Genomic DNA, 23,200 nt, shown 5'->3' with positions numbered 1-23,200 from the left:
ATGTCAGTTTCTTATTACACAAACATAATATATATTTTAAAACACTTATAATACATTTATATTGTATGCTTACTTCACTTTTAATACAAGTGCAGATTTATCATAATATTGCTATGTATTGCTATAAATGGTAATAAATAAAAAAATATCGCTAAAATCAATAATTAATTTTTAAAAAGCACTCAATCAAATAATTTTTTCTTATTATAATTCATGAATTTCCTTTTTTTTATTTTCCCGCTATCCGCTTTGAACCTCAAATTTAGCCTTTTATTCTTATTTTCGATATTTATTTTCATTCTGATTAATTTAAATTCATGTCGTGTAAGGTTAAAACTTAAAATCAAAATGTTGGGTTAACAGTAAAGAATCCTATTCATATCCATTCCATCATAATTCTGGATGGTCATGAATTTTAATTAAAGTAGGTTCATAACATAGTGTTTGATAGCTGTATGACAAATAACTATCTAATTTGTTTTTTCATAATGTATTTTAATTTGGTACGAAGCATTAGCCAAACATAGAAGTAGGTAGTTGGAGATAAACCTTTCATTTATTGATTGATTTTTCTTTCTTTTTTCGGTGATCAATAATATATAAATCACCCGTAATGATGGTTGAGTTAGTGCAACATGTGGTATTTGTCAACATCTTCCAGTAGAACTCATCACATCGTACTTGCTTAATACAGTTTATATTTGTTTGTGAGCCATTACACAATAACGGATTTATCTAGTACGTGCCCGAAGAGTGTGGGGTGGATGGGTAGGGGGGGGGGGGGGTCCTGAGTTTCTAAAAAAGAAAATCCTTACATATGAAAAAGATACATGAGATTTGGTTTGTGCCTAAAAGTAGATAAACGTACTGATTGGCCAAACATGTTTGGAATAAGTGCACTCCATGTCTATTTTATAATTCTGACTTTTTTAAAAAAAAAACACATTGTTATCACCAATTCAACTGAATTAATTAGTTCTCGTACCCCGCATAGCGGAAGCTTTAGTGGATCAGACTGCCCTTAACAAAAAGTAGGTTTCTTTGTATAATGGAATATAGTTCTATAGCCACCATCATCGAATCCAAAACAGGCATACCAAATTGACTTGTTTACATCTAGATAAGTTCTTTAGCTCCTATCCCATTTCGATTTTAATATGATATTCATCTAAGATGTCATGTACACCCCTTCTTCAGAAGCTAATCAATCCTTCTCTTTGACCTACACTGATCGGCCCACCCTACGTCATGGGCTTACAATGGTATACTCTAGTCTCTTGGTATGCAGTGGTGATGTCAAAAGATAAAAGGAAAATGCAAGACATGTTGTCATATCACTTCTTTGTTTAGGATTAGAGCAATAAAGGTAGCATCAAACAACAACAACAAACCCAATATAATCCCACAAATAGAGTCTGAAAAAGATAAGATGTACGCAGACCTTACCCCTATCTTTGTGAGGCGGAAAAGGTTGGGTCCGGTAGACCCTTGACTCAATACCTTCCTTCCTGGTGAAATTGATATCTCAAGACCAACATTGTCTAAAGAATTTCAAATTAAATCCATAACAAGTAGGAGTTACAAGTATTGACAAGTTTTTAAATTACCTTTGCTAAGTTACAACAAAAAGAACATATTTTTGCATCGGTTTATTGAGGCAAAACCATAATTTTGTACAGTGAGTAAAGAGAGTTGTCTAGTTTCGAGATTCTGCTTCTTCCTTCCTCTCTATCAATTTGACAAAATTGTGAACTATTGTCTTGCCTTCACTTGTGATGATGCTTTCCGGATGGAATTGTACCCCCTGAATTAACCAAGCAAGAAGCAAACAATTGATCAAGTTCAAGTCGAGTAAGTGCACAGATACCCAATTTTGGGGGCAATATTTATGCACAGATACCCAATTTTGGGGGCAATATTTATGTTATGCCTTAGGATACCCTTGTGGTCGGGCCTTTCTGCGGACCCTGCGCATAGCAAGAGCTTAGTGCACCGGGCTGCCCCTTTGCCTTAGGTTTATAAATTTTTGCATGTCCACCTACTTTTGAACAACTTTAGAAATTGCGGTGTCTCAAGTGAGTCTTGACAAATCCTAGCTTCAGACAAAATGTTTGAAGTTTCATATGGCTAAGTTTAGGCATTTCTACATGAAGTTCAAGGACTTCTGCATGTGGACGAAGGCAAAAAGTTTAGGCATTTCTACATGAAGTTCAAGGACTTCTGCATGTGGACGAAGGATTTGCCTGAAGTTCATGCACATATAACTAAGTTCAACCTTTTTTTGCTTGAACTTAACTTCAGACATTTTGTTTAAAATACTGCATTTCAGAAGTTGGTCCTAAGTGAATAGATGTGCAAAAATTCTAAAAACTGGGTATAGATTAAATAGAAGTGTCCAAATAAGGTACCCCGTGAAATTTTTACAGTTCAAGTATACAATTTTCTTTCCAAAAAAAATAAGGTTGCAAATCCAGAGCAAAGTCTGAACAAACTTATTGATAACTTTCTTCCTTTATTAGTTTGCAAATCCAAAGTAAAGTCTGAACAAACTTATCGATACCTTTCTTCCTTTATTAGTTCACATCAGCAATACAAAATTTTCTAAATTATAAATCTCTCCACCAGGTCAAATAGATAGCTCAGAGCAATGAGTCCATAGCGGAATGATAACAAGACTAACTTTGTTTATAAAGGATGGGAATTTTTACCTGTATGTGTCTATAAACTTTGTGACGAGCAGCCATTACAAGACCATCTTCTGTCCATGCAGTTATCTCAAGGGCGTCTTTGGGGAAAGTTTCCTTGTCTATTACCAGGCTGTGATATCTACCAGCTATGAACGGGCTGAAACGAAAAAGGTAATATCAAAATGTCAACATAAATCAGACTAAGTATTTGGAATATTACATAGATTAAACAAGTCTTCTATGTGCCAACTTGAGAATTCCGACTTCCATAACATATTATTTGTCTTATCATGATAATTATAGGGCGATGAAGAGTTCTACCTATATTAAGATAGTAGTAGTGGCACCAATATTTAATAGACTTAACATATTCAAGGTAAAAGCAAAATTCAACTAGAGTAATTAAGTGGGTGGATGAGAAGTTGATGAGATAGAGAAATATCACAAGCACATATGTGAGAGAAGATCCCAGCAAATTGAAACTGTGCACGACGCTTGCATGATCAATGTGCTTTCACATGTCCCACCACCTAAGGTCTTTCATTCTTGTACTATGTCAACATCAACTTTCTATTAAATGGACATGATTCTTTTGCCAAACATAGGCAGAGTTATAGTTTTAGAGCCCGTTTGGATGGGCTTAAAAAAAGTAGCTTTTATGTATGAAGTGCTTTTAGAACTTTGAAGTGCTGAAAGTTATTTTTATAAATAAGCAGTTGAGTGTTTGGATAAAAGTGCTTATGATGTGAATTTTAGGGTTAAAAGAATAAAAAAAGGTAGTTTGAGAATTTAGTTAAAATATAAGGGATATAAAAGTAATTTCCATGGTCAAAGAAAATGACTTTAAGCACTTTGGAAAAAAAAGTTAGGAATCCTAACTTTTCATTTTTGACTGACTTTAAGAACTTTATGGCTTAAAGTCAGCATTAGGCAAACACGTCCAAAAGCTAAAAAGGGGCTTTAAGTTGGTTTTGACCAACTTAAAGCCAATCCAAACGGGCTCTTAGCTACGGGTTCGGCAGAAGCTACTAGGTTCTGTATTTGTGTTAAGAAATCCCCTCGAGTAGGGATAAAATATGCGTACACTCTATCCTCCCTAGACCCTGCTTATGGGACTACATTGGTGTTTGTTGTTGTACTAAGAAATCCATTCAATATCCATAAATAATTTATCAAGAACGCAATAAGCTATCCTTTTCTAAAATCTAGATAAAAAATTCAAAATATTGGTCTACCTAAGTTGCCACATATGTCAAAGATTTTTAGTCAATATTGCTCAAGACAAACACTAAATAGTAAACATAGGAAAAACTTACACTTATGTGAGACCATAAAACTAAGGTGGCGTTTAGCCAACAACTCTTTTTTTCCAGAGTTCAAACATGTTTGGCCATAAAATTCCGGAATTCAATCCAAGTTGAATTTCGAAATTTTCAGAAATTTGAGAAACACCAAAAGTTGTTTTCGGTACATATTACTCACAAAAATTGCAAAACCGCTCCAACTTTCAAATTTCATTTTTCACTTTGAAAACAAAAAACTACTTTTTTCCATTTTTACAATGAAACATGGCCAAACGACTACAAAGAGAGCAGGCAGAGATGCACTGCTTAATTGAATGAATGAGCCTACACTGTAACTTACAGAAATTGCATCTCTGACTTACAAGGAGTGTCAGCATCATTTAACTATGATAGGCCGTTTTCAAATTTTTGACTTAGAACTAAAAAAGAAAGGAGGTGAATCAGGATAGAAATGACCCTAAGAGGCAATTTGGTCAAAAAGGAAAGAAGCTTTGGAAAATGCTCACCAAAATTCACATAGTAAAGTTCAATCTCAAATCTGGAAGTATCTTCAAAATATTCTCTTAGTAACGAATAAAAACTATATCCAAGAAAGAAATTATTTCTCAAAAGGAATGAAATTTCCAGCACTTGTCAAAGCCGTCCTCCAAGGCCTCAAATCTTGGATCTAAAATCAGCTCCCTAAGTTCAGCTTCTCATTGCTCTGAAAGAATAGCTATTTCTTTCTTAGTTATGCCTCTGAATCAGGCAATGATCAATAAAACAAATCTAGTGTTGATTCTTCCACAAACCACAATTACCTCTCCCACTAGGGCCTAAGTATCTTGCTACCAGCCAAATAGGCGTGTGGGATCTTTCTTCATCATGAAAGCTTGAGAAGATATCACAATGATGGTGTAAGATCCAATCAAAGAAGTTCTCTTGATTCATAGGAAACTAACGATAATCAAGGGTCATTGCAGCAAGCTCAAGACTCCTCAAATCAAAGCTGACACTACAATTTTCGCAGGATTACACCAATAAGCCTCCAACGGTGCAGTTTATCTCCAGTAGCCTAAGTAATGTTGTATTATCTTTGTCTCCCCACTCTTCACGTATTTCTAGTCCGTAGAAAAGGTAAAACTTTCAATTTTAAGCATAGGCTGTTTATTCAGTTTATCTTGGGATATTTCTAGAAAGTGGTGTTAAGACTAGTAGGGAGTAATATCAATTCAGAGACTTGTTAAAATTAGCTATCATGAGTATTGTCTCGCACCGCATGCGCTGAGAAGGAAGCTAGTTTCCTAGTCTTTCTGATATCCCACACAAGCCACACATTCTGTATCGCCCTCTTTTTCTTTTCTAATCGTCGAAATCAGTCTCCATTTTGAAATTCCTTGTAGTGCGCGCTCTCCCTCTGTATTATCCTATCCTTCCCTTCACCACCAATAGGCCTCTCATATATCCTGTGAAGAAATTCCTCAATCTTCTATTATTCCTAATCCTTTATTGCTGGGGGTCTATCAGAAACAACCTCTATCCCACAAATGTAGGGGTAAGTTTGTGTACATCCTACCTTTCTCAAACCCCACTTGTGGTATTACACTAGGAATGTTGTTGTTGTTGAAGTGTATATGTGGAACGGCCAGAGTATTCTCAGTTTTCTGGAGTTGAGTCGGAGAGAGTCTAATTATGAACTTACGGCAGTCAAGTTTGTTGAAGATATTGTGGGGTTCTTCAAGGCGGAAACTGTCGAACTGGAAGGGTTCGAGTACATATATTGATATTGAAAGGACAGCGCAGAGATTGATGTTACCCAGAGTGTACATGGTGATGAAGAGGAGAAAACCATATCAAAAGCTGCTGGTGAAGTTGCTAATTCCAATGAAGTGGATAAAGAAGAAGTTGAAGGTCCTGACTCCTGATGACCAGCTGAGAGGGGTCAAGAGTTTTGATATGAAGGATACTAGTCCAGAGAACCAGAGACCATCCAACCTTGAAGCATTGTGGTTGGTGAGATTTCACATATTTCTGCAAATGAGCTGTGTGCTCATTCAAGCAACAAATTTGAGCAAACAGAAGCTCACTACGAGGTTGAGCAGGTTGAGAAAATCTCACAGGAAATCAATGGAGAAGATGAATTATTGAAGACACAATTAAAAGGACCAGAAGACATTAACTGAAGGTTGGAGGATCGTGACACAGAATTTGAAACCCGCAGTTTTGGCATTGAAATAGAGTCAGAGAATGAAGTCCAGGAAATTGGACAAAATAACAAAATTATCACTGGAGTTTCTGCCGATTTAGTGCTTTTGGCATCTCTGGTTGTCATCTATGTTTCAAGGAAAGCAAGAACTTTAATTGAATCCCCTCCAGCGGAGATACTCAACCCAGTTATTGCTAGTGTTGAACTAGAACTCATAAAGGGGCAAACTGAAACTTCCAAGGTGAGGATTTATCTTTGTACAAACCATCGGATGGTCGCTCAAAAAGTTAAGCAAATCTATACTACTGAAAAATGTTCAAGTAGGACACCTTGAGAGAAACTCACCATTAGATCCATTATAAAAGGTTGACTTTTGCTGGTCCAAACTCCAAAGAAATAAGCATCAGAAGAGATTAGCCACATAAGCGTGCTGAAGATTGAACTGATTGGGGGGTCGGTGGTTGGTGAAATCAACAGCATTCTTAGAAGCTGTGATAGGAAAAGCAGCACGATTGAAGCAGCAGGGAGAAGCACTATTTTATCTAAAGGCAAAACATCACAGTCTTTCCTGTTTAACCACCTACTCAGCCATCGATTTCTGAAGTTGGGTAGAGAAAGATGGTCATGAAGTCAATAAGGTGGTGTTGACAACCCCAGTGAAGCAATCAAGTTGAATGTGAGATTGCGCAGCCATGTCCTTGAGTATCTATTATACAAGTTTTCGTTGGCCTAACGGAAACAGCTGCTTTGTTGTTTCATAGTCTTTGAACTTCACCAAATCAAACTGTAGGGGGATTGTAGCTTGGATCAAGTGCAAAGGCAACTAACTTGCAATTCCTAGGAATGATGACCTTAATTTTCAATGGATAAATGCACGTATGTTGATACAAAAATAATCTGAAAGACCAAATCATAATTTGTTCAGACCAGTTTCTAATCAATTATCAGATAGAGGAGAGCTTACTTTGATAGCCCCGCAAACAAGCCATCCTCCCCACCTTCGTTATAATATACGGGGGAGCTTTTCCCATGCATCACCCCATATGGAGAACGCACAATTTTTCCTGGAATGGAATGAATTTACATTAAGGAGGATTAAGTGATGAATACACAATTGAATAGTTGAATGACAAAAAAGAAGAAAAGTAGAGCTTTTTGACTGCCAACTTAAAAATACCCAAAACTTTGAATAACTTTTCAACTATTCTTTTGCACAACGCACTAGTTCTCCTCAAAGCATTATGATTTTTTACTAGTATACTATGTTTCTCTGCTCTAGCCAGACAGCAACAGAAAAATAATGCTCTGCACAGTCCTCATTCAAGACACTAGAGGACTAATTTCAGTCTTAAAAGTGAGCTTCCAGTAAATGAAGGTCAATATTGTGTTCGGTTCCTTTTCCATTTTCGGCAGGGGCATAAATATGTTGCCGAGAGACGTCCTATTAGGAGTACAACGCAGAAGTTTATAGAGTTTAATTTTTTTACTACAAATAATCGCTAACAAGAATTTAGCTCTTTTTACAAACTTGATGTCAAGAAACACATCTAGAAATTCATTTTGTCAGATTGAACCGTTAAAACCCGTAAATAATTCATTGTTCCCTCCTGTCGCTAGCCATTACCATACATGGATAATCTGAAAAAGAAATCAATCAAACACCTTCTATTTGTTCCCTCTTAAATCACAGAATCTTTAAAAAGCTTTGTAACAGTCGTATCTTAATGCTTATATTTTAAAATTAAGAAGCCGTTGTATCCGGACGTGGATCTAGGATTTTGAATCTTTGGGTGCCACGCTGCTTTGAATAGTAACATATGGAAAAAACTCTACCGTAGAGCAAGATAATACTTAATATTTATTAGCAAATTTGCATACAACATTTAGACTTGTTCTATCGGTTTAATTAAAATTTTACTTACAAGAGGTCTAGGGTTCTAATCTCCTTATTCACAATTCTTTTTACAATAAATTCGCTACCGAGGTCTTGCATGATTAAAAAAAGTTATAAGAAAATATACACCCCATAGCAGGATTCGAACTTGCATCCCTACGGTGGTAAACCTGAAATTTAACCACTGACACCATAAGGCTTATTATTTCTAAGGGTACCACATTTAATATTTATACTATAGTGGAAGCCATACCCAATCGAAAAAGGATTTCTTTATAAATATATATACAAATATACATGTATATACAGATTTTCAACCGAGACCACGGGGTGGCGTGGCACCTCCTCCGAGCTATGTAAATCCGCTCCTAGTTGTATCTTACACTAGGTGATATATATCCATATAAACCTTCCATGATAAGTGTATCTTATAACCACGCCATCAAGAAGTCATTTGGTACGCATAGAACTTATGCAAGAATTATAAATTTATAATATAGTGATTGTATTGTGACGATTAAACACTAAATTATTTGGAGCAAATGCATATCTTGTTGGATGTATGGTAGATTGTATTAAAAATTGCATATACCGCTACAATCTAAAACAAGCATTTGGTTTTCTATGCCTCAATCTCAAGCTAGTTGAGGCCGGCTATATAATTGTTCATTGTCTAAGTCTCTCCATTAGAAATGTACTTTGTACTGTGAGCTCATAAAAAATTAACTAGTCACTAGTTTTACACTAGTTATTATCCTATCGCAACACTCTTCACTTATATGGGCTTGGGAATGGCAATATGGGCAAACTCACATACCCGATGTTGTGTTTTGCTTTGACATGGATAAAACTTTGTTATAAGTATACCTTTAGCCAATTCCGTTGTTGATTGAGAAGAAAAACAAATAAGTTATTTGCTACATCGAGCTAGGTTTGCTACTCCATATCTATGTTATTCGTCTCTTTTTTTTTTGGATAAGTAAAGGTAAGGTTAGTATTCTAAAACTGGCACCAAGACAGTGCATCAGGGTGAGCAATAATAGCTACTCATATAAATTATTCTGGGGTAAATAGTTCTATAACTACTATTTTATATCATTATTATTTTGAATAATTTGTAAGGCAATTTTTTTTTTGAGGAACTTGTAAGGCAGTTATTATTCTTGTCTCTTTATTTATATAATCAACTAGTTTGGGTGTAAAACAAGAAAGCATGAAAAAAATTCAATTAGAATATCCTCCTTTCTACAAGTCACACTATTTTACACTCATCGAAAAAGAAAAGGACAAAACCACATTTAACAATGTGTGTTCTATTTATAGTGCCATTAAACTCTTTTAATATAGGTTTGATTATTTAGATTTACCGAGAAATAGTATAAACGAACAAACACCTAAAACCAAACAAAGATGCGTTAAGAGACATAACCTTATCTATTAGTGTCATAACCTTGGATTTGGGGGCTATGCGGAGAGCTAGGGTTAGACCAAAAAAGTATTGGGGAGAGGTGATTAGACAAAATATGGCACTACTCCATATTACTGAGGACATGACCTTAGATAGAAAAGAGTGGAGGTCGCGAATTAGGGTAGAAGGCTAGTAGAGGTAGAATGGTATCTTGCCATTTGTCGATTTAGGATGGTCGTAGGTCTAGGCATGCCATTAGAGTTGCAGTGTTTTGTTTTGATTACCATATTACATTTTTATCGTTATTGTCCTTGTCTTGTAAAACTTGCATCGTTTTTTTATCAATATGCTCTCTCTATCTCTCCGTATATATATATATATTGGGGAGAGGTGATTAGACAGGATATGGCGCAGTTACAGCTTACGGAGGACATGACCTTAGATAGGAGGGTGTGGAGGACCCACATTAGGGTAGAAGGCTAGTTCATAGTCTCGTTATTCTTCTCTATTCATAGGCGTAGTAGTGCATTACGATCTCTTGCGCTTTGACTTCTGATTTCTGTTATTTCTGTTATTATTTATTACTCTCTATGCTTTGATTACTCAATTTTACCTGTGACGCTTTCATTATTTATTTAATCGTTATTTGTTATTTGTATTTATTTGTTATCTATCCGTTATTTGTTTGTTGTTTTTCTCATAAAGCTTTTAATTTTCTATTCTTATCTAACATTTTTTTATGCATTTATGCTTTTACTGAGCCGAGGGTCTCCAGGAAACAGCCGTCCTACCTTAGTAGGAGTAAGGTCTGCGTACATTCTACCCTCCCCAGACCCCATGTTGTGGGATTTCACTGGGTTGTTGTTGTTGTATGTATTTATTTTTACTTATACCTGGGAATGTGTCTTTTGAGCCAAGAGTCTTTCGAAAACAACCTCACTATCTCTATGACGTAATGGTAAGGTCTGCGTACACCCTACCCTCCCCAGACCCCACTTGTGGTATCCCACTGGGTATGTAACATCAAGGTTACTTTTGTCTTTTAGGTGCTTTCTAGTATAAAATATTACCAACATTACTATATAAATTAAACATATAAGAAATGGAAATAGCAACCAAATGTCCAAACATAAAACAAACAATACCAATTTTTATGTTGTAATTACTTTACCTAATACCTCAAAACTGAAGATACTTAAGTGTGTGAATATGGTACATATCTGAAGATTTACACAAGTATCTACCATTCTTCACAATGTATATTTTTTTTAATAACCACCATTCTTCACAATGTATATTTTTTCTTGATAACCACCATTCTTCACAATGTATATATATATATTTTTTACAACCACCATTCTTCACAATGTATATATATAATTCGTGTGGCAATGAACTTTTCTTGGATCAAATGTTGGTGACGTTGGTGAGATTGATAATGCAGAGGGACAATGAACTTTTTATTTATAAAAAAAGTGTCCGGGCCCGTTGGCGCACACCTAAACTATTCCACTAAGTACCAACTATCTCCCACTGGCACAGGGACCGGTAACTGTATCCAACCAGCCTTAGAAAGATAAAAAGAAATCACCCAATTTTTAAAGCACTTTAAAAAGCTAATTATTTTTTCTTTTTTAAAAAAATATAATAGAAGGAAACTATTCATAAGAGATGCCAAACTAATTGAAACAAAAGCATCATAAATAGTTGATTCAAAAACAAACCTCCAAAAGCCTCTCCCATGCATTGCAAACCCATACAAACACCAAATAACGGAATTGTTGGTCCAAGTTCCAATACAGTTTGCAATGATATACCTGAATCTTGAGGCGTACCTATTCCCAGATAAAATAAGATTGTACGTACCGATCTTTCCATAAGTTCCAGATGAGAGAATATAGTAACTTGATATATTTGGATGACTCTTCTTACCTGGTCCGGGTGATATTAGTATTCCCCTTGGATTTTTCCTACAAAATATTTTTTGAAAAAACGACATAGTATTAACTTAATCAGGTCTACAGAGTATAAAAAGAACACTCATTATTTGACAGATATAAAGAAAAGCACAAAATACCCTAAAATTTTCAAAAAAGACCTCATATTCTCTTTGCAATTAATTTACTTTATAGTCTTTTTCTCATTATGATTTACTAATATCAAATAAGCATTTTATTCCCAAACTACTTCCCCTTTAAATCATGTGAAACAGACCCGAACAGAAAAAAAAAAAGGAACTTTTGACTTAGAAATGGACCTAGTATGTGCACATGCATCTCATTTATGAAAAACTTAGAAATTCATTTGTCCTTTTTTCTTTTCTTATCTATAATGTTAATTAAAAGAGAGGAGGTGGCTGGTGTTATTCAAATAGGGGAACCTTCTTATTACCACTCTAACTAACGAGAAAGAAAACTGGGTTAATATAATCACTTATTTACTGAGTGCTCTTTTTCCTTTCTAATTGCACTCTCAAACCATTGCATTATATTATTATTCTTCATTATCTTATGTTAGATTTTACCAAAATAAGATTATGCACACACAAGTATGCACCCAAAAAATCATAGCTCATTGAATTGATAATTATGCAGTTATCATCCAGACCTACAATTTTTAACACGCTCAATGTGCAACCTCAAATTTTCAGTTTCGCGGCACTCTCCATCTCTGCCAGTACATTTATTCAATTTGAATGTGATCACGGCAGAAAATTCAGAACAGACAAAAGACCAATCAAAATTAGACAATGCGTATGCAACCAAAGGTCTCAAAATATAAATTTTATGGATTCGAGTCTAACATAAAGGTGGATGATCCCCATACAAGTATGTGCAGGCTAGTTTTTACTTGGTGAAGGTGAATTTTGTAACCATACAAATTACTACATCAGCTAGACCAAAAAAATTACTCCTATAAAACAAAAAGTAAGTTTGTTACTTACTTCTTCAGTTCATCCACAGTAAGTTCATCGTTCCTATAAACCTCGAAATTGCATCCAAGCTCTCCCATATACTTCGGGGAAAAAGAAAGAGTAAGCTAAGAAACACCTAAATAACAATTGTCTACATTTCTCAATATCAAGCTCCAACTTCAATATACTTCAAAACTACTAAAAAAAGGCAAAGAGCAAAAGAGAATATTTTTTTCTTAACTACAATAATTGTATACATTTGTGGATGTTCTAAACTCAGTTCAATTCTCAAACTTCGAAATAACAACAACAAAGCAAAAATAATAAGAAAAACTCAGCTATGTTCTAAACTCAGTTCAATTCTCAAACTTCGAAATAACAACAACAAAGCAAAAATAATAAGAAAAACTCAGCTAACAATTCTATAGATTTCTCAATGTAGAGAAATCAATTACATTCTCAAGATTCACTATACATCAAAATTACTAAAACAACAATCTCCACATTTCTCTATAATCAAAAATCAATTCTTTGATTCAAACTTGGAAAAATTGAGTATACCTGACAGAGATTATAAGTGAAGCTATCGTAATTATCAATAACAATAATCGGACTCTTAATCCGTTTAGCATTATCCGACAACTCAACACAAGTAGCTGAATTGTTCTGCGATACAGCAAGCGGCGTCGTTTGGAGCCGCTTTGTGCTTATCATTCGGAGAAATGAACTGTCGGAGCCGGAGAGAATTGGCAAAGGGAGGGTTTTTCGGGGCGACAGAGATGTGTTTTTGCCGCTGATGTGAATGACGGCAGATTGTGAAGAGGTAGGAGGAGTAATAATGCCGGCCATGAGAGATTGTGGAGAGAATGAAACGTCGTCGTTTGACGCTATGATCGGACGCCGGAGATCTACAGCAGCGGTGGCGGTGAAGAGAGGTGGAAGTGTTTTCGGAAGACAGCGGCAGATAGTTTTTATCAATGGCAACCAAAATAAGAAAATCTCATTATTTTAATTTTGGTAGTGTGTTGGTATTTGGTAAAATATTGATATATAACTTTTACACCTCCTTTGTTTGGATGGTTGTTACCCGTCTAAATATCATGATTATTTTAATTGTTTATTATATTTTATTATTTTATATTGTTTAAATTCTTGATTTGATAACGATAGAAATTTTTTATATAATACAATATAGTATGATATATTATAAAATAATACATAATAATCAATCAAATAGAGTGTTAAAAAATTTCAATGTTTGATATGATATAGTATAAATATAATTTTGAATACATATATATGTTGTTGTTGCTTTTAAGTTTTTTTTTTCTTTTTACTTTCGGACTCGATTTGTTGGGTAGATTCTTCTTCTTATTATTATTATTATTATTCCGATTTGTTAATAATTCATCAAATTAACAAAAAATTATAATCAATTATTGGTGCACTTTCTTTGTTTATGTATAAGTAATAGGTTATATTTAAATGATTTTTAAAAGGGTATTACTTTTATATATGAAGTAAAAGTACATACATATTATAATACATAAATAATTATACAATGTAACAGTTAATTTAGATTATTGATTAGCATTTCAACCAAATATATAAGGCCGGCTCTATGCTTTGATAATTAAGACATATGTTTTAGGCCCCAATTTTATGGCTCAAATTTTTATCAAAAATAAATTACATATTAATTTTTTTCATAGAAAAAATTGATTATTTATGATAAAAATATTTTTTTATTAAAATAATTTATATTATTTTATTCTTTTTAACATCATTCTGTTCTAATTCCTATTTTTATTTAAAATTTGTCAACTTATTACTTATAGAATTATGTTAACAATTTATATAATAATTGGCTCGGTGAAAAAATGTTTTTTAATGTTGAATTGAGAAAATCTTATCTAAAACTAATAATTAAAAAAAATCAAAAAAATCATTTATAACAAATAGTAAGTAATAATTTGCATTTAAAAAGTGTAAAAATAATTTAAATAAATACATATAGTTTATTTAAATTTTAGGTCTTTAATTGAATTTCGCTTTAAGCTATGTTGAGCCGCTAAATAATTAACAAAAAAAGCAATAGGTAATGAAAAGGTCATGTCACAAAGTTATGTTTTAATATGGTTGAGAAAAGGTCCTCTTTAAGTTAGTTGAGATAAATTCATGACCAAGGATTTTAGAAGTGCACCACAAAGACAAATGACTTATAATATTTACATTGAAATAGTCATTTTAATAGTGGACATAGTCGTGTGTAGGGTGATCATCTAATTATGATTTACCATTAAGAAACCACAATTATGTTAGTATTATTTTTCTTTATTTGTATTTTATTTTTCTCATATTTGATTTTCACAAGATAAATTACGTGTCATTCTTTCTACACTTGATAAATTTTTAGACTCACTTATAAAATTTTGGCATTCTTATTTGAAACGAAAATCATTCTCAAACTCTCACATAGTAGAATTTCACTGAATTTGTGGTGTGTTGAAGGGGGAGGGGCGGCTCCAAAGAGTATATAAATTCTATTTGAAGAAAGCTGAAATACTTCTCCCTCCTGAATTTCATTCCTTTCTTTGAACTCACGAACATGGCACCACATCTTTCTACGTTTTCATCGCTTTCTTTTCTTTAAAAAATCCAATTTTTAAATGATTAAATGCATTCATAGATCCCTTTGACCCCAAAAAATGACAAATCAAACAAGCATGAAAAAACCCTCACTTAAGTTTTTTCTTCTTCACTTTCTATCAAAAGACTCAATTTTTCCCCTTATAATCTGAATCTTTTTGCATATCCAGTTTGGTGATCCAATACCCTTTTGGCTTTTATGTGTTTTTTTTTTCAATTTTTTCTTGTTCACTTTGTATCAAAGACTCAATTATTTTTTTTGCTCACTTTGTATCAATACTCGTTTTTTATCCTTATAATATGAATCTTTCTGCATATCTAGTTTGGTGATCCAATACCCTTTTGGCTTTTTGTTTTTTCAATTTTTTTTCTTGTTCACTTTGTATTAAGAGTTCAAGACTCATTTTTTTTCCTTATTAGACGAATATTTTTTGCATATCTTGTTTGGTGATTTAATACGATTTTGGCTTATGTTTCAAATTTTTCTTGTTCACTTTGTATCAAGACTCAGTTTTTATCCTTATAATTTGAGTTTATTTGCATATCTTGTTTAATTATCCGGTACCCTTCTGTCTTGTGGTTTATATTTATGCTTTCATGAGGCTGTTTCACCCTTACTCCATTTTTATTTTTTTATTTAACTTTCTATCAAGACTCATTTTTTATCCTACTGATCTGAATCTGTTTTTGCATAATCTTGTCTAATGTTTCAATAGCCGTTTGGCTTTTGTTTCATCGTTATGCTTTGATGAGGCTATTTCGACGATGTACGAGGATTTCTATCCTCTCTTTGCTTGCTATTTCAGTATTCACTCCTGTCTTCTTGCTTTCATTTAGGCTCAAAAACCTCAACTCTGATGGTATATTTTTTACTTGTTATTGTTGCTTTTGGATTTTTGGGGGTCTTAATTTAATCTGACTAGTGTTTGTATTCAATTTGTTGCAGCATCTAGAGACTTTGTTGAAGACTTATCCGTTCTTGTAAGTTTTAGTCTTGTTTAATTCGATATGTTTTATATTGTTGCTACTTGTGATTTGTTGACTAATGTTGTTGTTCCTGTTCATTCAAGAAACTTATAAAGAAAAAAAGAAAGAAAGAACATGATCTTTTGTACAGTTTAAGTTTATTATGCATCTTTGGCACCATATCATTGAAAGAAAGAAAAAAAAAAGGCTTTTGTATAGTTAAGTTTAGTTATTTATCTTTGGTACAATATAGTGGAAACATCAAGATGAAATAATTAGTTTTTGTTTTCCTATGTTGCTCGGACTCTTCTAAAACGCACCAGGTGCATGTAGAATCTTCCAAAAGTAGTGCATTTTTGAAGAATCTAACATGTGCGGCAACAATTTTGGAGAGTCTGAACACGTTTCCCCTATTTTCCTTCTCCTGTGACAAGAACAACAAAGGAGGGGATCTCTATTTCTTCAATTATTCCTAGCCCAAACACTGTTTTTTTCTTCTTCTTTTTTCATAATTGTCTTATTAGTGTTATCATACTAAACAAAGAGAAACAAGTATCTGACTGTCATTTTTATGTTTGGGGGTTTCGGATTCTTGTCTTCAGAAGCATAGAATAGATGATCAAGCGAATAGTGCAGTTCAACAGGTGATATAAAATTTTGGATAAGCCTGCTTACTTTGTGAAAAGCCATACGTGATTGTTACCTATGTTTGTTAATCTTACTATGTTGTTTCTTTAGGAAGAAGTTGAAGGCCTAAAAGGACCACACCTGGTTGTCTATAGAGATGGAGATCATGGCTCTTTAGTCAGCTTGGATGAGAATGATAGGCTACACAAAGCAGAGAACGTTAACTTATTGCAAAACAATGGTACCATACTGCTTTATGTAGGCATTTGGTTGAAACCCGAAAAAAGAGTCTTTGAAGTTGAAGTTGAAAACTGATATTTGGAAACTGAAGATAGGTTTGAACATGTATTTCACTTGAAAAAGAAGTTGAAGTTTTGTGATTGGAAAAAAGAATCACTGAGAAGAGGTCAAAACCAGTTTTCATACTTGAAAACTCATCTTCAAAAAATTACCAGAAAAACTTACCAATGTATAACCAAACAATGTTTAAAGATATTTTTGTAAAAAAAAAGAAAAGAAGAAAAAGATCTCTTTGTCCAAATGGCTCCTAAATGCTCTTTACCTTCCTTCTCTGCTGTCAAGTTGTAATATGAGTGCAGCATTTAATTCTACTCTCAATTATAGGGACCACATATGGCGAACAAGAAAAAAACCAACGAAATCTATCCGAGCAAAAAGTGTCCCCATCTAGAGAAAAGGTATTAATCTGTATAGTGTGTCATAGCTGAAGATAGAGGAGGTTATAATTTCTAATCTTGTGAGATTGTTTAACTTTGATCGCTTAGTACTATACAAGAGAGGCATTCATGTTGGTTGTCTCAAGAATTTGTGACTGATGGACTTACTGTAACTTCTGTTTGGATGCATAAATAGGATGAAATTCAAATTTAGTAGCATGCACTGTTGGCAAAATTTGGAGTTAGTTAGGCATAGAGTATTTTCCGTTTCTTTCTATTTATATTGTCAAGTTGTTTCTTTGAATTGGTGATCCTCCTGTTGATGCATGGTGACAAAAATAAGGAAAGCATATTTGCCTTTTCTCGGTCTAGAATGAGTTTTCCAACTTCAGTTCTAGTAGCAACTCAACATTTGAATGTGCAGTAGTAGTAAATAAAAAATATGTCAATCTAGGGGCTTCAACGAAAGTTCATGAGAAGAATATCGAGGATGCCATGTCCACTTTTCACTTTTTCAACATGGTTGTCTGTAGCAATTTGCAAAAAGTTAAAATGTTAGATTTGATACCAAATCTAAAGTACTTGTTTGATCCTTTCTTTCCTTATCAATATCTTCATCTGTGTGCATTTCACTTTGTATCTTGCAACTAGAATGTCATTTTCCTTATATTGTTCATAGCAAGTACAGGCTTATTGTGAGTTTGCAGTCTGCTGATTTCGGTTAGGGTTGTGGCAGGAAAAGTCCAGACCAAAAGGGGTTCAGCTCAGTCGGAGCATACAGTCACATCCGCGGAGGCCATTAGATGAGAAGGTAAAAGAGATGAAAGATAAGGTGATAAGGGCCAAAGCATACTTGAGTTTTGCACCACCAGATAGCAACTCTCATTTTGTGAAAGAGATAAAGCTACGAATTAAAGAGCTAGAACGAGCTATGGGTGACGTTACTAAAGATTCTGGTTTGTCAAGGAGGTGAGTCATTCAACCCCCCCCCCCCCCCCCGGACAATACACCAACAGGCTATAACATACTGCTTCATTTGTTAAATATAGAGCTTAATTGATGCAATTTACAGAACCTGGCTTATCAGATGTGTTTATTGCTACTCAGCAGTATAAAATCTGTTTCGGCTGAGTAGTGGATTCGTCGTGTTATGGTCTGTTCTCTATGTTGCTCGCACTCTTCAAAAATGTCGAAAGGTGTGTCGGATCCTCCAAAAGCAGTGCATTTTTGGAGGATAAGACATGGGCGCAGCAACATTTTAGGAGAGTCCGAGAAACACGCTGTACTTACTAAGATTGCTCTCCTCTGACACAAATGATATTTATTTGGAGTAGAACTAGAATATAAGTCTGTTGTGCTACCGTCTTTGAAGAGACAAGAATATGTACTCAATATTGAATTGCAGTTTGTCTTACTGATAATTGTTTAAAATAGGCTATTAAATGCTGCTTTGAATAGTTAATATGTTGTATGTATAATCTAAGAGCAGCTAGCTCTCCAGGGCTTCACAAAAGATGAAAGCCATGGATGGGACCCTGCTGAAAGCAAGCAGAATATACCCTGATTGTTCAGCTATGGTGAATACACTACGTGCCATGACGTATAATGCTGAAGAACAGCTTCGATCACAAAGGGACCAAACTTCCTTCCTCGTACAGCTCGCTGCAAGAACCACACCAAAAGGCCTTCATTGCCTTTCCATGCAGTTGACCACTGAATATTTGGCGCTGCAGCCTGAAGAGTGGAAGCTTTCTAACCAACATAAACTGCAGGATCCTGATCTCTATCACTTTGCTGTTTTCTCAGACAATGTTTTGGCATGTTCTGTGGTTGTCGATTCAACTGTTTCAACCTCTAAGGTATGCTGCTCCGTGTGTTTTCTCATTTTGGCTTCACCTTTCTTTCTTAATCTGTATTCCTCCATGTGCTTTACGTCCGTAACTATGTTCATACACCAATGGTTCCAAGAAGCAATTAAATTTAGGTGATTCTGAAGAAGATACTTATCAAATCGCTTCTTAACTGAGAGATCTGTTCTGATTTCTGCTATCTTCAAACTTGATATACAGCAGAATGTTGAAAACTAAGCATACTGAATATTTGGTTTTATGATATAGCCAACATTACTTGTAGGAAAAAATGGATGACTTCTAGAGGAAAAACTCATTTTTCTGGACTAGTTGACAATATTTGTTAGTCATTTTTTATTGGAGCTGTAGGAAAGAATCTTTAGCCCGATGTTGAAAGTGACAAATTCTTGTTCATGCACGTATACTTCTAAGTTACTATTTGGACATAAATGATATTACTCTGGTGTCTTCAAATTTGCAAATTTGAAAGTTTGGCTAGTTTTCTGGTACATGTATAGCAAATAGTAACTGCTAATCTGAATTTTTTGATTTGGAAACTAAGTCAGCACAAATGTCTTAATTTTAAGGTAAATGTTTATGTACTTGGCAGGATCCAGAGAAAATTGTCTTTCATATAGTGACTGATTCTCTTAACCTGCCAGCCATGTCAATGTGGTTCTTGATGAATCCTCCTGGCAAAGCTACCGTTCAAATCCAGAGCATAGACAGTTTTGAATGGTTATCAACCAAATACAACGAGGATCAGCAGAAGCAAAAGGGCCTTGATCCAAGATTCACTTCTCCGCTGAATCACTTACGCTTTTATCTGCCTGATATGTTTCCCTCTGTGAACAAAATTGTGTTCCTCGACCATGACGTGGTTGTGCAAAAGGATCTAACCAGACTTTGGCACATCAACATTAACGGAAAAGTGAACGGTGCAGTGGAGACTTGTGTGGAAGGTGAGCCTTCATTCCGCCGAATGGATATGTTCATCAATTTCACAGACCCTTCGGTGGCAACAAGGTTGGATGCAAACACATGCACTTGGGCATTCGGGATGAATGTATTTGATCTGCAGGAGTGGAGGAAGCAAAATTTAACTACGCTCTATCACAAGTACTTGGAGCTGGTATAAGTCATATTCTGTTGTTTGCAAATATTGTTTGTTTTGAGTTGTTCTTTGAGTTTGGTAGACACTAGGTGATATTGTTCTTCCCTTCTGCCCGAATCTTTGTAAGCAGAGTTATCGGTACCTGTGATGGTGAGAGGTAGTAGGTACCTGGTGAAAGTAGTCGAGGTGCGCACAAGTTGAGCCAGTCACCACTATCCTAAAAAAAAAGAGTTTGATCCTATATTATTAAATAGAATAGCCAACCATTACATGGGGTTAATCCATTAGACACTGTTAGTTGTTTTATTATACACTTTTCCTTTTGTCTTTCACTGAGTGTGTGCCATTTTTGTTGATGCAGGGAAGTAAGAGACCATTACTGAAAGCTGGTAGTTTACCAATTGGTTGGATGACATTTCACAAACACACACATGGTCTGGAGAGGACATGGCATCTGCTCGGGTTGGGGTATGACTCAGGTGTCACACGAGCCCAAATCGAGCAGGCAGCCGTGATTCATTATGATGGAGTTATGAAACCATGGTTAGACATTGGGATCCAAAAGTACAAGTCATATTGGAACAAACATGTTAGCTATGAACATCCATATTTGCAACAATGCAATTTACATGAGTAGCAATTTGATCCAGGAGGTGTAGGGACCACTTATGTTCACAAGTTTCCCTCCGTGTGATCAGGAATTCATAGGTTCATACTATGAAAAAACAATCTCTTGTACAAATGCAAGGTCGGACCGCATTACATAGGTCTAGGCCTTTTCAGGATACACACATAGCAAAAGCTTAGTACATCGAGCTTCCCTTTTTGGTGTAGGAACCACTTACGTTGTCACTTGATTCTTTCCGTATTGATCCACTATATATATATATATATATATATATATATATATATATATGTTCATTGTAAAGTTCAAATTCTTGGGATGCCATTGTTACAAATTAATGAATGAGCTAAAGACCTACGGTTGTAAACTATTAGTAATTGTTATGCATCTTCCACACTTTGAGGATTATTATTTTTCTAAAAATTGTAACTTACTAATTTAGTTGAATAAAATGCCAATTTTTTATGACATCAAAGAGAAAAGAAGAAAGTAAGAACTTGTAATGACCTTGAAGGTCATTTTCGATATTTTCGATAAAATTATCGTTTTATCCTTCCCGTCAATTGCCTCGAATCATTTTAGATTGGGTTTGAAAGTTGGTTTTTGGAAATCTTGTGAAAAGTTGAGGTTTTGCTATAGAAATGAGTTTTAATGGCGAAAGTTGTCAAATTTTGAGTTTCGGAGTCATTTGGAGTTTTCGGTCTCGAAATGAAATTTCGTCGATTCCATCAGTTCCAGAATGTGGAAATTGGTCTAGAAGAGTTGTCGGAATCAGATTTGGAGTTGAAATGTGGAATTTAGGTCCAAAGTTGGAAATTGAGTTAAAGTTTGATCCAAGTTTGACTTTGGTCAACATTTGGGGTTAGGGTACTTAGATTGGATTTTTGATGGTTCCAATGGTTTCGGGAGGTGATTCTAACGCTATAAACGGCTTCGTTGTAATTTTTGGAAGTCCCGAGCTTGTTTTGGTATTTTGGAAGCCTACGTTAGTTTAGTTGCGACTTTTCGAATCTTGGATCAAGGAGACCTTGAATTCGAATTCCGTCGGTTCCATTGAGTCTGAATATCATTTCCAATCTAGTAGCATATATGGTTTGTGTTCGAAAAGTTCCGTATGTATCATGTTGCGGAAATGAGGATGCTGAGATGGATGTGTGCATACACTAGGAGTGATAAGATTAGGAATGAGGTCATTTGCGAGAAGGTGGGAGTGGCCTTTGTGGCAAACAATATGAGAGAAGCGAGACTGAGATGGTTTGGACGTGTGCAGAGGAGGGGTATCGATGCCCCAGTTAGGAAGTACGAGCGATTAGATTTGGGGGCTATGCGAAGAGGTAGGGGTAGACCAAAAAAATATTGGGGAGAGGTGATTAGATAAGATATGGCACTACTCCATATCACCGAGGACATGACCTTAGATAAAAAAGAGCGGAAGTCGTGAATTAGGGTAGAAGGCTAGTAGAGGTAGAATGGTATCTTGCCATTTGTCAATTTAGGGTGGTCGTAGGTCTAGGCATGCCATTAGAGTTGCGGTGCTTTTTTTTGTTTTGTTTTGATTACCATATTACATTTTTATCGTTATTGTCCTTGTCTTGTAAAACTTGCATCGTTTTTTTTATCAATATACACTCTCTATCTCTCCCTATATATATATATATATATATATATATATATATATTATTTTACTTATGTATTTATTTACTTATTTATTTTTACTTATACCTAGGAATGTGTCTTTTCAGCCGAGGGTCTTTCGAAAATAGTCTATCTATCTCTATGAGGTAGTGGTAAGGTCTGCGTACACCTTACCCTATCCTACCCAGACCCCACTTGTGGGATCCCACTGGGTATGTTGTTGTTTTTCGAAAAGTTCCGAATGAGTTTTGGGTGATTTTTTAAGCTTCTTAGGTGCTTTGGCGCTGTTTCAGCAAATTGTAGCAACTAAAAGGTTTATTATTTGTTTTAAAGATTAAAAAATTATTTTGGAACTTCTAAAATTTCGAACATGAATTATAGGACTTATCAGCAAAGTTTGGTGCATTTTCGCTAAGACGAGATTAGACTTTTATCGCAAAATAAGAAATAATTGTTTACTGAACATAAATGTTCTTTGACTGAGCAAATGAGTTCAAAATTGAGTTTCGATTGAAGGGACAGGTCCATATCATTATTTAAGACATTTAGAAAAAAGAATCGAGTCATTTTGCTACAAATTCGTATGGGGGATTTACGGCTCTTTTAGTGAAAATATAAGTTGTAGATTTTCTGGTGCAAATAGAGCTGTACAAGTATATAATTTA

The 23,200-nt window shown here is 34.7% G+C and overlaps 2 protein-coding genes across 5 annotated transcripts; one reads left to right on the top strand and one right to left on the bottom strand.

The window, feature by feature from the left end:
- Positions 1–1,537: 1,537 nt before the first annotated feature.
- LOC129871153 (anthranilate synthase beta subunit 1, chloroplastic-like) lies at positions 1,538–13,422 on the bottom strand. Its single transcript, XM_055946038.1, has 7 exons — positions 12,954–13,422; positions 12,423–12,493; positions 11,411–11,448; positions 11,203–11,313; positions 7,141–7,240; positions 2,709–2,844; positions 1,538–1,804 (listed from the first exon to the last, which is right to left on the bottom strand). Exons 1-7 carry the CDS (start codon positions 13,239–13,241, stop codon positions 1,697–1,699), a joined length of 852 nt encoding a protein of 283 aa, XP_055802013.1. The 5' UTR covers positions 13,242–13,422; the 3' UTR covers positions 1,538–1,696.
- A 1,552-nt stretch (positions 13,423–14,974) lies between these two features.
- On the top strand, positions 14,975–21,308 carry LOC129871504 (probable galacturonosyltransferase 6). Of its 4 annotated transcripts, XM_055946429.1 has the most exons (9): positions 14,975–15,901; positions 15,988–16,022; positions 16,610–16,651; positions 16,746–16,875; positions 17,259–17,332; positions 18,048–18,280; positions 18,813–19,170; positions 19,772–20,293; positions 20,637–21,308. In XM_055946429.1, exons 1-9 carry the CDS (start codon positions 15,790–15,792, stop codon positions 20,910–20,912), a joined length of 1,782 nt encoding a protein of 593 aa, XP_055802404.1. In that variant the 5' UTR covers positions 14,975–15,789; the 3' UTR covers positions 20,913–21,308. The 4 variants fall into 4 exon arrangements, with proteins under 4 accessions (XP_055802404.1, XP_055802405.1, XP_055802406.1 ...); XM_055946430.1 differs by lacking the exon at positions 16,610–16,651; XM_055946431.1 differs by lacking the exons at positions 16,610–16,651; positions 16,746–16,875; positions 17,259–17,332.
- The last annotated feature ends 1,892 nt before the right edge of the window (positions 21,309–23,200 follow it).

Source organism: Solanum dulcamara, chromosome 10 (genome assembly GCF_947179165.1).
Source record: "Solanum dulcamara chromosome 10, daSolDulc1.2, whole genome shotgun sequence".
NCBI lineage: Eukaryota > Viridiplantae > Streptophyta > Magnoliopsida > Solanales > Solanaceae > Solanum > Solanum dulcamara.
The sequence above is the reverse complement of the archived record's forward strand: the minus strand, read 5'-3'. Positions and strand labels throughout refer to the sequence as shown.

Coding starts and splice junctions, on each gene's coding strand:
- LOC129871153 (XM_055946038.1), bottom strand. CDS start 13,241: ATGGCCGGCATTATTACTCCTCCTACCTCTTCACAATCTGCCGTCATT. Junction 11,449..12,422: donor ACTGTGGATGAACTGAAGAA/GTAAGTAACAAA, acceptor AATATTTTGTAG/GAAAAATCCAAGGGGAATAC. Junction 2,845..7,140: donor TTGTTTGCGGGGCTATCAAA/GTAAGCTCTCCT, acceptor TTTTCGTTTCAG/CCCGTTCATAGCTGGTAGAT.
- LOC129871504 (XM_055946429.1), top strand. CDS start 15,790: ATGAGGCTATTTCGACGATGTACGAGGATTTCTATCCTCTCTTTGCTT. Junction 16,023..16,609: donor TTGAAGACTTATCCGTTCTT/GTAAGTTTTAGT, acceptor TCTTGTCTTCAG/AAGCATAGAATAGATGATCA. Junction 16,652..16,745: donor CGAATAGTGCAGTTCAACAG/GTGATATAAAAT, acceptor TTGTTTCTTTAG/GAAGAAGTTGAAGGCCTAAA.